Genomic DNA, 12,984 nt, shown 5'->3' on the forward strand with positions numbered 1-12,984 from the left:
ACCCCCTCCTCTTCTGTACCACGCTGACTGCCGGGTCACCTGTGATCATGGCGTTCCTTCCCCAAACGCATGGGGGCACCGGGCGGGGAAGGCACCTCCCTGCCCCGGGGGGGGGGGGGGGCGCGGCGGTCCCCTCCCCGCGCGTCACGGCCCTCCTCCTGCTCCTCCGGCGCAGGGCCTACTCCTTCCACGTGTCTGCCGACGGGCAGATGCAGCCGGTGCCCTTCCCCTCGGACGCGCTCGTGGGCGCCGGCATCCCGCGGCACGCGCGGCAGCTGCACACGCTGGCGCACGGCGAGGTGGTCTGCGCCGTCACCATCAGCGGCTCCACGCAGCACGTGTACACGGGCGGCAAGGGCTGCGTGAAAGTGTGGGACGTGGGGCAGCCGGGCGCCAAGACGCCGGTGGCGCAGCTGGACTGCCTGGTGAGGGCGGGGCGGGGCTTGGAGGACGGCGGGGCGGGGCTTGTCCGACGGCGGGGGCGGGGCTTGTCCGGCGGGGGCGGGGCTCGCAGCCTCGGAGCCGGGAGCTGGCGCCGGGCGCGGGGAGGCCGGGTCCGGAGGGCGGGCCCTACACGCTTGCTTCTCTTCCGTCCCAGAACCGGGACAACTACATTCGTTCCTGCAAGCTGCTGCCCGACGGCCGGAGTCTAATCGTGGGCGGCGAGGCCAGCACCTTGTCCATCTGGGACCTGGCGGCGCCCACCCCGCGCATCAAGGCGGAGCTCACCTCCTCGGCCCCCGCCTGCTACGCTCTGGCCGTCAGCCCCGACGCCAAGGTCTGCTTTTCCTGCTGCAGCGACGGCAACATCGTGGTCTGGGACCTGCAGAACCAGACCATGGTCAGGTGGGCGGCCGCCGCCCCCTTGGCCCGCAGGCTGTGGGGGGCGGAGGAGTGGCGTGGGAGGGCCCCGCCCCACGACGGTCGCCGGGGCCCTTCTCCCCGCAGGCAGTTCCAGGGCCACACGGACGGTGCCAGCTGCATCGACATTTCCGACTACGGCACTCGGCTCTGGACCGGGGGCCTGGACAACACGGTGCGCTGCTGGGACCTGCGGGAGGGCCGCCAGCTGCAGCAGCACGACTTCAGCTCCCAGGTGCGGCACTGCGTCTGCTGGGAGGGCCCTAGAAGGTTCGGGCATCCGGAGACCCCTCCTCTCCACCCAAGGCACTCACTTCCATGGGCTGAGTGGGACCAAGTACCTGCTGTCTGCCCGTCGTTTTTGTCCTTCGGACGCATCCGCAGGCTTCCCCCTTAATTCTCCAGGGACAGATACAGGGAAGCATAAAGGAACTGATTCCTAGTAAGCTGTGGGCCTACTAAGACCCTCAGATCGCCTTTCCAGATGCTTGTGCGGAGCCACTCTCCCATTCCTTCGTTTCTCCTCCGGACCTTCAATCTCTTGACCCTACTGAGAGTTCCTGACCACCCCCTCGGACTCACCATGGGGGAGCCAGTGATCTGGGGGGACAGGTAGAGGTTGACATGGGAGTTGGACAGGGGTCTCTGTTGAGGGCATTGTGCGAGTCCAGACTGAAGGATGTAGTGAAGGGGCTGAACAGAACCAGAGGGCTCCTCAGGGCTAAGCAGCGTCACCTAGATCCTCTTTCCCTCTGCCTTGGGGGCAGGGTGTGAGCTCTCTGGCCTGACATTTAAGACCCCCATGCTCTATTCTCACACACACCATGCCCTGCCACACCTCTAGATCTCTCCACTGATGGTTCCCTCCAGCTGACATGCTTTTCCCTTCCTTTTGACAAATTGGTGAACTCCTACCTGCTCATCCTTCAAAACCCATCTCCATTTTGCCCCCTTCCTTGAAGCCTGTGGGTAGCTAACTCCCAAACTCTTTCTATTCTACCTTCTCTTTAGCTTAAAATTTCTTTGATAAGGAAGTCAGGGGTGCAGGTGGATATAGTTGTCTGTCCCTTGTCCCTGAAACTTAGATGGGTTGTTCTCTGGGGATCCCATGGTGAGTGTCTCCCATCCTGCTGGGCCTCCTGTCTGTATACAGGAACACTTCTGTATGGCCAAGGAGAGAACATGTAAAACCTCCCAGTCTTCTCTCTGCTCTCAATTTATGGTTCTTTCCACACGTGTCCTGGCAGTAAGACTTTGAGAAGTTTCGGGTGGAACTATGCCTCCCTCGGGCTGGGGCACGGCACGGTGAGGCCACCGAGCCCTTTCAGATCAAAGTCAGAGGAGGTGTTGGCAAGCGGGGAGAGCTCCAAGCTGGGAGTCCGAAGGCCCGATCCTTCATGGATCTGTGACCTTGAGCGAGCCGGGGTCTCAGCTTGCCTTCCACCATCTGCTCACGGGGGGGGCGACTGTCCTCATCCGGCTTCACGCTCTTCCCTCTTCCCTCCCTCCCAGAGCTGTTGTGCGTTCAGACCGGATAATGGATGTGAGGCCCCAGGGTTCCGTGTAATTCTGATTAATATTAATGATTCGACATGCAGTTGCCTGCTGTGTTCCAGGCCCTGGGCCAGCTGCCTCTTCGTGCGGGGCTGCCTCGGGGAGAGCGCTGGGCCTCTCCTCTTCCCCCCGCCCCCCGGGCATCCTCCACCATCTGAAGGGGGTTCTGATCTCCCCTCTTCCCTCTGCACCCCCCAGATCTTCTCCCTGGGCCACTGCCCCAACCAGGACTGGCTGGCGGTCGGCATGGAGAGCAGCAACGTGGAGGTGCTACATGTCCGCAAGCCCGAGAAGTACCAGCTGCACCTTCACGAGAGCTGTGTGCTCGCCCTCAAATTCGCCTCCTGCGGTGGGTCTTCGGGCTGGGCAGGGCTCCAGGGCGCTGGGATGGGGCTGCCAAAACACAGCACACCACAAACAACCCACACGACAAAACACGGGATGCCCGGTGGAATTTGAATCTTAGCAGATCCTTTGTTAGTGTAAGTTTTTCCCAAGTATTGCATTGGGACATACTTACACTAAAAGCCACTCGTTTGTTCATGCAAATATATCCTAACTAGTGCATGAGATATACTTACACTTAAAAAAAAAAAGACCCAAACGATTTTTAGTATAAGTATGTCCCGAGTATTGCACGGGACACCCATATACTAAAAATTAATAATAAATCATGAAACACTCATGGTGCATCTGTACTAAAAGTGATTTATGGTTTTTCTGAGATTCGAAGGTAACCGGACATCCCAGATTTTATCTGGCAGCCCTTTCCTGGGGACTCCCCCTTCTCGAAGTCCAGATGGAGCCCCCTCGGGCCCAGTGTTTCCCTTGTGAGAGCAGAGGTGCCAGGAAGGGAGAGGCCAGCGCCCCCCCATCTTCAGTTCCTCCCTCCTAGAACTCCCCCACCCCCCCTTCCCCAGGGCGCTGGTTTGTGAGCACTGGGAAAGACAACCTGCTCAACGCCTGGAGGACACCGTATGGAGCCAGCATTTTCCAGGTACCGCAGGGCAGGGCAGGGCAGGACGCCGTGCGAACAGGGGCCCCAGGGTGGCTGCACTGGTGGGTAAACCGTGGAACTTCCCCAGGGTCCTCCAAGTGCGCCCCCCCCCCCCCCCCCCCCCCCCCCCCCCCCCCCCAGCCAGCAAGCTACTAAAGCAGGGTCTGCACACTGTGGCCCTAAGGCCGTACCTGCCTGCAGCCTGGGTTCTTCGTGTGTGTGTGTGTGTGTGTGTATTTAATTTTTTAAAGACATATAAAACTTACCATCTTAGCCATTTTTAAGTATACCGTTCAGCGGCATGAGGCACACTCACCCTGTCCTGAGACCACCCCCACCCTCTGTCTCCAGAACTTTCCATCTCCCCACATGGAGACTCTGTCCCCATGAAGCACGGACTCCCCACCCCCTGCCCCAGCCCTGGCTCCCACCCTCTCCTCTGTCTCTGTGGACGGGACTCCTCTGGGGATCTCCTGGGAGTGGGGTCCTGCGGGATGTGTCCTTTGGGATCTGGCTCCTCTCACTGAGCCCGGTGTCCTGGGGGTCCCTCCGCATCGTGGCAGGTGTTGGGGTCCCTTCCTTCCTAAGGCTGGATCATATCCTCTAGTATAGATGGGCTGCATTGTGCTTACCCATCTACCTGTTGATGGAAACGTGGGTTGCTTCCACGTTTTGGCCGTTGTGAATCCTGCTGCTGTGGGCACGTGTTCATCTCTCTCGGGCAGATGTCTTGGAGTGGAATTGCTGATAACTGTGTAACCTTGGGACAAACTACCAGACTGTTTTTCCAATTCTCCACCCCACCAGCAGCGCACGCGGGTTCAAAATTCTCCCCATCCTCACCGACACGTCTTACTGTGTCTTTTTTGGTCATAGCCATCCTAATGGGTATGGGGGGATGTCTACATTTTTTAAGGGCAGGAAAACAAAAGGAGAATCATGTGACATAGATTTATTTGGCTTCTGGACTTGGCTCGAGACTTATCCGGGCCTTTGGCAAAGCCGGAGAACTCGCTGGGCCCTTTACAGGAAAGATTTGCTGCTGTAGGTCGTTGTGCAGTAGCCTTAGCTAGCCCTCCGCTGTGCTGTGCGGCCTCATGCCTACCGCACACTCTCTCTGAGCTGCCTACGAAAGGGCAGGGCTTCAGTTCCGTCCCTCTTGGTGTCAGGAGCACAGAGGTCCTGCCCTTCCCAGGAGCACTGTCACTGTCCAGAGGCTCGATTCCAGCGGACCTCCCTCTGGAAAAATGTGTCACCCTCCTTCCCCCATCATCTGCCCCCCGACTGGGAGAGTCCTGGCCCCCCACTGCGGGCTCCCCAATCCCGAGTCCTGTCTCAGCCCCAGCCTTGACCACAGGCTCATCCTTTGGGGCAGGCACTCCCCAGTTGCCCTGCCTCTTCCCTCTGAACGTTGTGCAAGGCCCCGTCTCACCTCCCCCTTTTTTCCCTCCCCCCATCCCTGTCCATAGTCCAAGGAATCATCCTCCGTGCTGAGCTGTGACATCTCCGGAAATAATAAGTACATTGTGACAGGCTCAGGGGACAAGAAGGCCACCGTGTACGAGGTGGTCTACTGAGACCCCCCATCTTCCTGCACCCTTGGCCCGGCTCCTAGGGGAGGGGCATCCCGGACAGAGACCCCGACACCCCCCTCTCCATTCATACCTGTGAGTGCTAAGTCTCGTCTGCCCTCTGGCTGACTCCCTCCCATCTTCCCTTGCTGGACATGGGGCTGGACGGGCAGGTGGACTTCGGGGAAATAAATGTATTTATCGCAACTGCCTTTCTGTACTGGGCTGGAGAACCAGGACTGTTGCTTTTCTTGGGCACCGTTCCTGCGGGAGGGCTGTGTAGCTGCGGGTATGTGGCTTTCCTTTTCTCAGCCTCCTGTGCCTTTTCTGGACGATGAAGGAGTTCGTCCTGCATGAACTAGTGCCGGGTCGGCTGCGGGCGGCAGGGGTGGTACCGGGGAGCACGGCTTAAGTGACCCACGTCACCAGCCGCCCGCGGACCTCAGTGACTGAACAACAGGCACTGATCGCTCACCTGTGTGCCCCTGGCTGGTGGGGCTCGGCTCCCGGTAGACACTCGGGGCTCCAGGATGGTGGAGTTTCTGCCATCACAACATGTAGCTTCGGGGTCCAACGTCGCAGGGGTGACGAAGTCACACAGGCCTTTGGTGCTCTGGCCCCAGAGCTGCCTGGGTCTCTTTTACCGCCAGCCCTTTGGACAGAATCATCCCAAGACGCTGCCCACGTACAATGGCTTGGGGAATACAGTGGCGCACATAGCTCTTTGGGGTGCTTGCCTTTGACCCACGGATAATTCCTGAGAGCCTGGTGCACGAGGACGCATTGCCCACCCTAAGGTGCTGAGCAAACACCACAGTCCCAGAGAGGGGACGGTAAACTGAGAGCTGACAAGGAGAAACAGCCATTTCGTGGGGGTGTGATGCAAGACTGTGTGGGTACCGAGGGAACAGCATGTGCAAAGGCTTGGAGGTGAGGAGCGAGGCCAGGTGGAAACCAGGCGGGCAGGGTACTCCTCCTCTGCTCCTCCTCAGCTCCAGGGAGAACAAGGCCTCCAGCCCAGGCTGAAGCAGAGAGAGCCTACGGAAGGTGGGCCAGCCCGGGGGCGGGGCCAGGCAGGGGCGGGGCCAGCCTGGGGGCGGGGTGGGTGTGGAGCAAACCGGGGGCAGGGTGGGAGGGGAGTCAGCCTGGGGGTGGGGGGCCAGCCTGGGGCGGGGCCGTATAATCAGGTCGACGTTCTGGAAGCTCCCGTGGGCAGCTGTGGAGGGACTGGGGGTGAAGCCGGGGTGCTGCTGGGAATCTCCTGGACGGAGATGGCCGGGCCCCTCGGGGAAAACAAGTCAGACCCAGCTGGAGTCTTGGAGGCACTTTTTGGGGCGAGGATAATTCTTTGGGTAAGGAAAGCAGACAGGCCGGCACCTTCTGGGACGCTTATCCTGGAGGGACAGGGTGAGCAAAGCTGTCGTGAGAGCCCCCAGGCACGAAGAGGGTGGATGAGAAGCCAGCCAACGGGCGATTGCTGTCCTCTCCCCGCCCGGCACTGCTCACACCGGGACCCATCACTCTCTGTGGGGGCGTCCTGGGCAGTGGAGGGCCGAGTGGCCTCCCTGGCCCCCACTCGCTTGATGCCAGGCATACCCCCCCAAAGTCATGATGTCCACTAATGTCCACAGATGTTGCCATGTGCCCCCCTGGGGGTTGGGTTCATCCTCAGGTGAGATGCACCAGGGTGTCTTGGGAAGGGTGGGGGAACCCATCCCTGGATGGGAAACCCCTCTCTGGGAGATGAGGGAACAGGAGGAAGGGGTCCATATCCACCCCCACTCCCAACAGGGGGTCAGTGGCTTTGAGGAGATTCTCAGTGCTTGTGGACTCGAGGCTGGGAGACCCAGCTGGTCAAAGTCCTTCCAAACTTCTACAAGACAGGCGGGGGACAGAAGAGGACAGATCCACTCTGCTTTTTTCCAATTGCTTTACTACATGTGCAATGGGAAGGAAACCCGGCCCACCCACCACACCCCTCCACCATAAAGCCTCCACCTTGAGGAAAAGAACAAAAAACAAAAACAAAAACAAAAAATGATCCTGAGTCAGGAGGACCATGCCAAGCCCCTCAGTAGGTGATCTGGTACACCGAGGCGTGGTCCTTGGACCCGGTGATGATCAGGCGGTTGTTGGGGGACACATCACAGCACAGGATGGAGGAGGTCTCAGGTACCTGGGAAGGTGGAAGGCCAGTATGAGCTGAGGGGGCTCACCCACCCCTACCCCCTGCCCGTCAGTTCAAGCCTGGTCCCTCTCAGGACCCCTGCACTCAGCACCCGGAGCCGAGCGCTGCCCCCCCGCCCCGCCCCGCGCCTGGCCCGCAGTGGTACCTGGAACACCATGGTCCCCACGGGCATGCCGTAGATGCTGACCAGGTCATCCATCCCAACGCTCACCCACCACTGGCCTGGGATGGGGAGGAGACTGGGTGGTGGGAAATCTGGCAGCTGAGGGCAGGGCCCCTGAGGACCTGGGGCACAGAGGTAGCCCCCCACCTCCCTTATGCCCCCATGGACAGCATCACTGAGAGTTTCTGCTGATGAAGGGCGATGGGGGGGGTGGTCAGGAAGGGTGGGACAGGACCCTGTGGAAGGCTGGGGGCCACAGGGGACTCCCCCGCCCCCTCTTGGCCACTCACCGAGCGGAGAGAACTTGAGACCCAGGATGGTGCTGTCCTTACACCCCACCATGTGCTTCTGGCCCCCTCGGGTGGGCTGCAGCCACTGTTGCCCATTGGCTGTGCCCACCAGAACCCAATCCTCCTGGGGACTGGGGGACAGACTCATTATCTGGGGAGTGGGCAGCAGGGAAGAGGCCGGTCAGGTCCCAGCCGGGCCTGAGAGGTGGTCAGGGGCACAGGGACCCACCCTGGGGGCTGACCTCCTTCCAGCTTCCTGGCTTCGAGGCCCTGACAAGCAACCTCACACCTCTGGACCTCAGTCTGCTCATCTGTAAAGTGGGTTGGTCCTCTTTACCTTAAGGGACTAAATGGGGCATGGGCACCCGATACAGAGTATGCAAGTGTCCAATGTTATCGGGGCCCGGTGGGGTGGGGGGAGAGGACATTTCTCATGACCCTATTCCTGCCAGCACCGATCAGACGTGGGGTCCTACTACCGCCTTCCCCCCCCGCCCTGCAACATCCACCTCCTTCTCTAGCCCAAGGCCCATCCCAGGCCACACACCTGAGACTCGAATTGGTATTCCAGGGGCTCCCCGGGGGTCCTCAGATCCCAGCACCGCAGGCAGGTGTCTAGCCCCCCCGTCCAGATGTTCTGGTCTTTGATAGCAATGCTCTTGGCTCCATTCGGGGGGCCCTGCAGGTCCCTGACCAGAAGGGGTGTGCGGAAGGGGTCAGAGCTGAGACTCTGAGCCCAAGCCCCAGGAATACCACCTACGCAATCACACCCAGGTGACAGATGGGGAAACTGAGGCTGACAACAAGTACCATGACTGGGCTTTGAAGAAACCCAGTCAGAATCTGAACTCAGGCCCCCAACACTCTCAAATGCAAATTTAAGCAGTCAAGGGGCTTTTAGCCTTGGGACTGCTGGATCCCTGCTCAGGGCCTGCGGTGGGAAGGGGCTTTCAGGAGGAGCCCACCCAGCCCTAGGCCTCACCTGACAATGCTCCGGTCCCGCAGGTCCCAGATCCTGACTGTGCCGTCCGTGAAGCCAGCGAAGGCCAGGGTGTCCTCGGGGCCGAAGGCCAGGGCCTGGCAGGTGAGGCCTGCACAGGGCAGCTCGTTGCTCACACGCAGGGAGGGCGCGGTCAGGTCCCACACGCTCACGCTGGCCAGCTTGTGGCCGCCCGTCAGCAGGGTCGTGCTGGTCGGGGCCAGCAGGCAGGTGCGCAGGTAGGCCTGGCGGGTCTGGGGCGGGCGTGGATGCAGCTGAATATCCTCTGCTGCGGGAGCTCTGCTCCCAAGAGCCCCGCCCCCAGGGCCAGCCCCTCCCCGACCTGTACCCGCAGGTGGCTCTCAGGATACTGGTCCTCTAGCCCCTGGCCCACCAGGCTCCACACTTTGACGCCGCCCCGGCCGCAGGTGAACGCATGTCGCGTGAAGCTGCTGACGGCCGTGGCCAGCACTGGCTCCCCATGCCTTAGCGTCCGCATCTTCTCCGCTCCGTGTGGGATGGCCGCCTTCTTGGATTGCCCCGGCAAGGCGTCTGGTCTCTTGCACGTGTCCTCGAAGTCCTCAGGGTCCCAGCATCTTGGGAGGGGAGGCCTCGGGGTCACTGGCCTACCTGGGAGCCTCTCTGCCCACAGGGGGCCCCCCTCAAGCCTGAGGAGCTTCATTCTTCTTCAGATGTGGGGGTTCTCGCTCAGGCCTGGTTTCCCTACTACACGGGCTTCCCCCCAGGGGCTGCCCACGTCCTTTCCAGTATTCTCCCTCTCCTAGAACCAAACATCACTCCCCTCCACCTGGAATGCTTTGTCCCATCCTAGCAAACTCCTACTCATCCATCAAAATCCTAACCATTATGCCCCTTCCGTCCAGGAAAGCCTTCTCGTCCCCCTCTGGGCTCCCCCAGCCTCCGACCACAAGCCTGGGACTGTCTGTATCTAGCTCTAACACCTTTCCATGGGAGTTCTTTCCCCAAATCCCTGGAACCTAGAGCTAGTTATGTGGGGAGGGACAGTGATGCTAGCCTGATGGTAACTACCCAGTCCCCTCAGCTCTGGGTATCGAGCACAGTAGCAGGGTGGTGGGGGAGGGGAAGACACACCCGCACCTCCAGTCCCTTCTCTGACAGGGACAGAAGTACAGACAAGAGGGACAACATAGAGACTTACATGGGCTTCAGGAATGGATAGGCTCTCCCAGCAGGTTCCTGCGGTAGGACCAAGATCACGCAGAGCCATGTCAGCTCCCTCTGCCCCGGCCCTCTCAGCCTTCATGGAGGCTGACACTGAGGATGGGGCCTCACCTGGGCCACACGGGGGGAGAGCATCCCCTCTGCGTCCGGGCCTGGCTCTGCGCTCCCTTCTCGGGAGCCCTCGGGGGAGCTGGGGGAGGGCGCAGGTGGGCTGGGCACTGGTTGGGGAAGAGACAGATGAGTGGCAGGTGTGGGCTCCTGGGAGCAGGCTCCCTGCCCCCCCGCCCCCTCACCAGGATTACCCAAAGTGTTTTCGCTTGGTTCCAGTCCCAAGTCGTGTGGTCCTGGGTCCTGGCTCTCCTGCCCACAGGAATCGGGGCGATCAGGTCAGACCAAAGGACCTGCCCAGGGTCGGTCTTAGACCCAGAAAACCTTGGGGAGGCCCAGGCAGTGTAGACAAACTCGTCAACAGCCCCAAGTCCCCAGGCCTGAGTCCTCTAAGGGAAGCCGGGGTGGAAGCCGTGGACTGACCCCACAGGAAGCCGGACAACCCGACCTGAGGGCCCCCCCCTCCAGGTGCCGCAGAGTGACTCACCAGGCCTGGTGCCTGCTCTGTCGCTGATACAACAGACGGGGAGCCAGTAGAACAACAGGATTCAACGGTTCGCCAGACACAGCCCCAGGCCGCCCCCATCCCCCACCTGCAGGCAGACTCACTCCTGCGTCGCAGCTGGTCCTTCTTGTGGGTCCCCGCAAAGATCTGCCAGAGTTGCTCCGTCAGAACATCCTGCCAAAACCGGGGCTCGGAGTCCCAGGGGGGCTGCGTGTCCGGCTGGGAGACGGGGGCGGCGTCGGCTCCGGAGGGCTGCCGGAGCCAGTCTGAGGACCTCGCAGCCAGGACGTCTTCGAAGGGTGGCCCCTGGAGCCCGGAGGGCTGTGGGGTCTTGGCCACTGGGTGCGGGGAAGCCTCCGGGCTGATCGGCCCCCAGGAGTCCGGGTCGGCCTGCTCCCCAGAGGTGCCCAGGCTCGCCTGTATTGCAAAGCCCAGGGGTGTGAGGGGCAGCTCTGAGCTGGTCCCCTCCCCCCTCCAGGGCCCAGGCACCCACCTCCCCAGGCTGGAAGCCCAGCGGTCGGCTCCAGGTCTCCATGGTCCGCAGGAAGTTCTCTGCCTAGACGGGGAGGGCGGGCGGTGGGGAGAGGACACATCCCAGCTCAGCCTTTGTCATCCGACAGCCTGGGTGCAGACCTCCTCCTGCAAGCCGGGTTCCCAGTGTGTGAAATGGGGATACACAGCCTGCTTTGAAGGTTTTGGGGTGGATTCGTGATAATGCAGAGCCCCCCCCCCCCCACTACACAGAGCGTAAAGCAAGTTCTTCGTACCCAGAACTCCACAGCCCAACCCTGAAGGCTGATCATCAGCATCAAGTGGTAGAAAGCAGGGTCCAATCTGGGTTCCCCTCCCAGTTGCTTTTCTTAGGAGGTTTGAAAACTAAAGCCACAAGGCACCTGGGGGGCTCAGTTGGTTAAGCATCTGCCTTCGGCTCAGGTCATGATCTCAGGGTCCTGGGATCGAGCCCCATATCTGGCTCCCTGCTTAGTGGGGAGTCTGCTTCTCCCTCTCTTTCTGTCCCTCCCCTCTGCTTGTGTTCTCTCTCAAATAAATAAAATCTTTAAAAAAATTAAAATAAGGAAGAAAGAAAACTAAAGCCTCAACACCACTCTGCTTAAAACGGCCTCAAGAAGCAAATTCGTGGGTAGCTACGTTCCTCTGTGTGGGGACACCTGAATTTGCTTAAGTGTTGGGAGGATGCTCAGAAACCAGTGATCACCTCTTAGGGAGGAGGGCGGGCAGCAGGACAATAGGGGACCCCCGTGGGAGGGTCACGGTCCTTTTTTATACTTAAAAACCACGCCACGTGACTACCAGCAATTCCAAATCGAAGTGAACAGTTTCTACGGGCCTGGAAGGGCCTGAGAGATCTAAGTTCCCTTCTTCCACCTGACCAACAGGCATCTGCCTGTCCTTTTAGGAGACATACTCCGTCCTCGAGACCAACAACCAGCCACAGACGGCTATTAAATATAAAGCGAAGTCCAGTGAAAAATGCGATTTCTCCAGTGCCACTCAGGTGCTCAACAGCCACGTCGGGCCAGTGGCCGCCAACGTGGATGTCACAGGCGCCAAGAACAGGGGTCCCTAGCGCGGGCCCGGCGTCCAGGCTGAGGGCAGACCCGGTGAGATGGGAGCCTCCTGGCCAGTGTCCCCAGAAATTCAGAATGGGGAGACCCAGCTTCTGGGGCTGATGGGGAGCTCCACGGGAACATGCATGCGTGCAGCTCTATTTAGTGACAGCAGGAATGTTCTAGGCCTGCCTGTCTAATGCAGTAGCTGCTGGCTTCACGTGGCTGCTGAGCACTTGAAATGTGGCTCGTGCCACTTGTTTTAAGGTGGCACACGTGTCCCGTGGCCACCAGAGAAGACAGCCCAGGTCTGGTCTTTGGTCTGCGCGCCCCAAGCAGCGCCCTTGGGCCTCATCGATGCACGCCCCTCCGTGGTGGACCCCAAGAAGCTCCCCAGAGTGCTCTGGCCCAAGGCAAACTCCCCAATCCTGGGAAAACATCCTGATTCACAAAGAAAGAAGGAATAAAGCAATGCAGCATCCGTGCCAACTGCGGCCGGTCCTAGCTCCCAGGAGCTCCTGGCATTCCCATTTTGCAGATGGGAAAACAGAGGCCCAGAGAAGCAAAGCCAATTTCCCCAAGTCAGGAGGAACAGGGGCCAGGCAGTGTTTACCTGCTTCCATTGGCAGGCAGGCAGGCAGAATGGCGAGGGAGGGGCCGGGCAGCGGGGACCCCCTCTCTGAGCCCACACCTCCTGCGGCAGCCGCAGGTGATGGGTTTCCCAGCTGGGCCTCCCAGCAGCACAGACCCAGGGGAGCCTTCCCCAATTCGCCCGGCTCGTTAATGCGCAATTTACTGGCACTTGAATGCACTCAGCATGAAAAGCGCTGCTCCCTCCTGCCTGCTAGCTGGCCCTCCCTGGGGAGAGCGCAGCGTGGGCTGGGCGGCGGCCGCGGGGGGATTTTCAATGCACAGCAGGGAGGCTGGGAAAACCGGGAGCCCAGAGGGAGGGGAGAGGACGGAGGGGAGAGGACGGAGGGGAGAGGACGGAGGGGAG

At 60.6% G+C, this 12,984-nt stretch overlaps 2 protein-coding genes across 3 annotated transcripts in view; one reads left to right on the plus strand and one right to left on the minus strand.

Annotated features, from left to right (window-relative positions):
• Positions 1-5,194, plus strand: part of TLE2 (TLE family member 2, transcriptional corepressor) — a 21,202-nt gene extending 16,008 nt beyond the window's left edge. For both annotated transcript variants that reach the window (XM_034997438.1, XM_034997439.1), the window contains exons 15-20: positions 176-425; positions 599-846; positions 949-1,096; positions 2,614-2,764; positions 3,336-3,412; positions 4,882-5,194. In XM_034997438.1, coding sequence (XP_034853329.1) covers positions 176-425; positions 599-846; positions 949-1,096; positions 2,614-2,764; positions 3,336-3,412; positions 4,882-4,989 — 982 coding nt within the window. In that variant the 3' untranslated portion in view covers positions 4,990-5,194. The remainder of the gene's footprint in view (positions 1-175; positions 426-598; positions 847-948; positions 1,097-2,613; positions 2,765-3,335; positions 3,413-4,881) is intronic.
• A 1,824-nt stretch (positions 5,195-7,018) lies between these two features.
• The window catches only part of TLE6 (TLE family member 6, subcortical maternal complex member), a 9,678-nt gene continuing 3,712 nt past the window's right edge, over positions 7,019-12,984 (minus strand). The window contains exons 5-16 of the mRNA XM_034998186.1: positions 10,913-10,975; positions 10,524-10,836; positions 10,402-10,418; positions 10,109-10,166; positions 9,918-10,024; positions 9,784-9,821; positions 8,947-9,199; positions 8,607-8,857; positions 8,172-8,313; positions 7,625-7,775; positions 7,317-7,393; positions 7,019-7,159 (exon numbers count right to left, since the gene is read on the minus strand). Coding sequence (XP_034854077.1) covers positions 7,055-7,159; positions 7,317-7,393; positions 7,625-7,775; positions 8,172-8,313; positions 8,607-8,857; positions 8,947-9,199; positions 9,784-9,821; positions 9,918-10,024; positions 10,109-10,166; positions 10,402-10,418; positions 10,524-10,836; positions 10,913-10,975 — 1,575 coding nt within the window. The 3' untranslated portion in view covers positions 7,019-7,054. The remainder of the gene's footprint in view (positions 7,160-7,316; positions 7,394-7,624; positions 7,776-8,171; positions 8,314-8,606; positions 8,858-8,946; positions 9,200-9,783; positions 9,822-9,917; positions 10,025-10,108; positions 10,167-10,401; positions 10,419-10,523; positions 10,837-10,912; positions 10,976-12,984) is intronic.

The sequence above is a fragment of the Mirounga leonina genome, unplaced genomic scaffold, assembly GCF_011800145.1.
Source record: "Mirounga leonina isolate KUSES-001 unplaced genomic scaffold, KU_Mleo_1.0 Mir_94, whole genome shotgun sequence".
Classification (NCBI taxonomy): Eukaryota; Metazoa; Chordata; class Mammalia; order Carnivora; family Phocidae; genus Mirounga; species Mirounga leonina.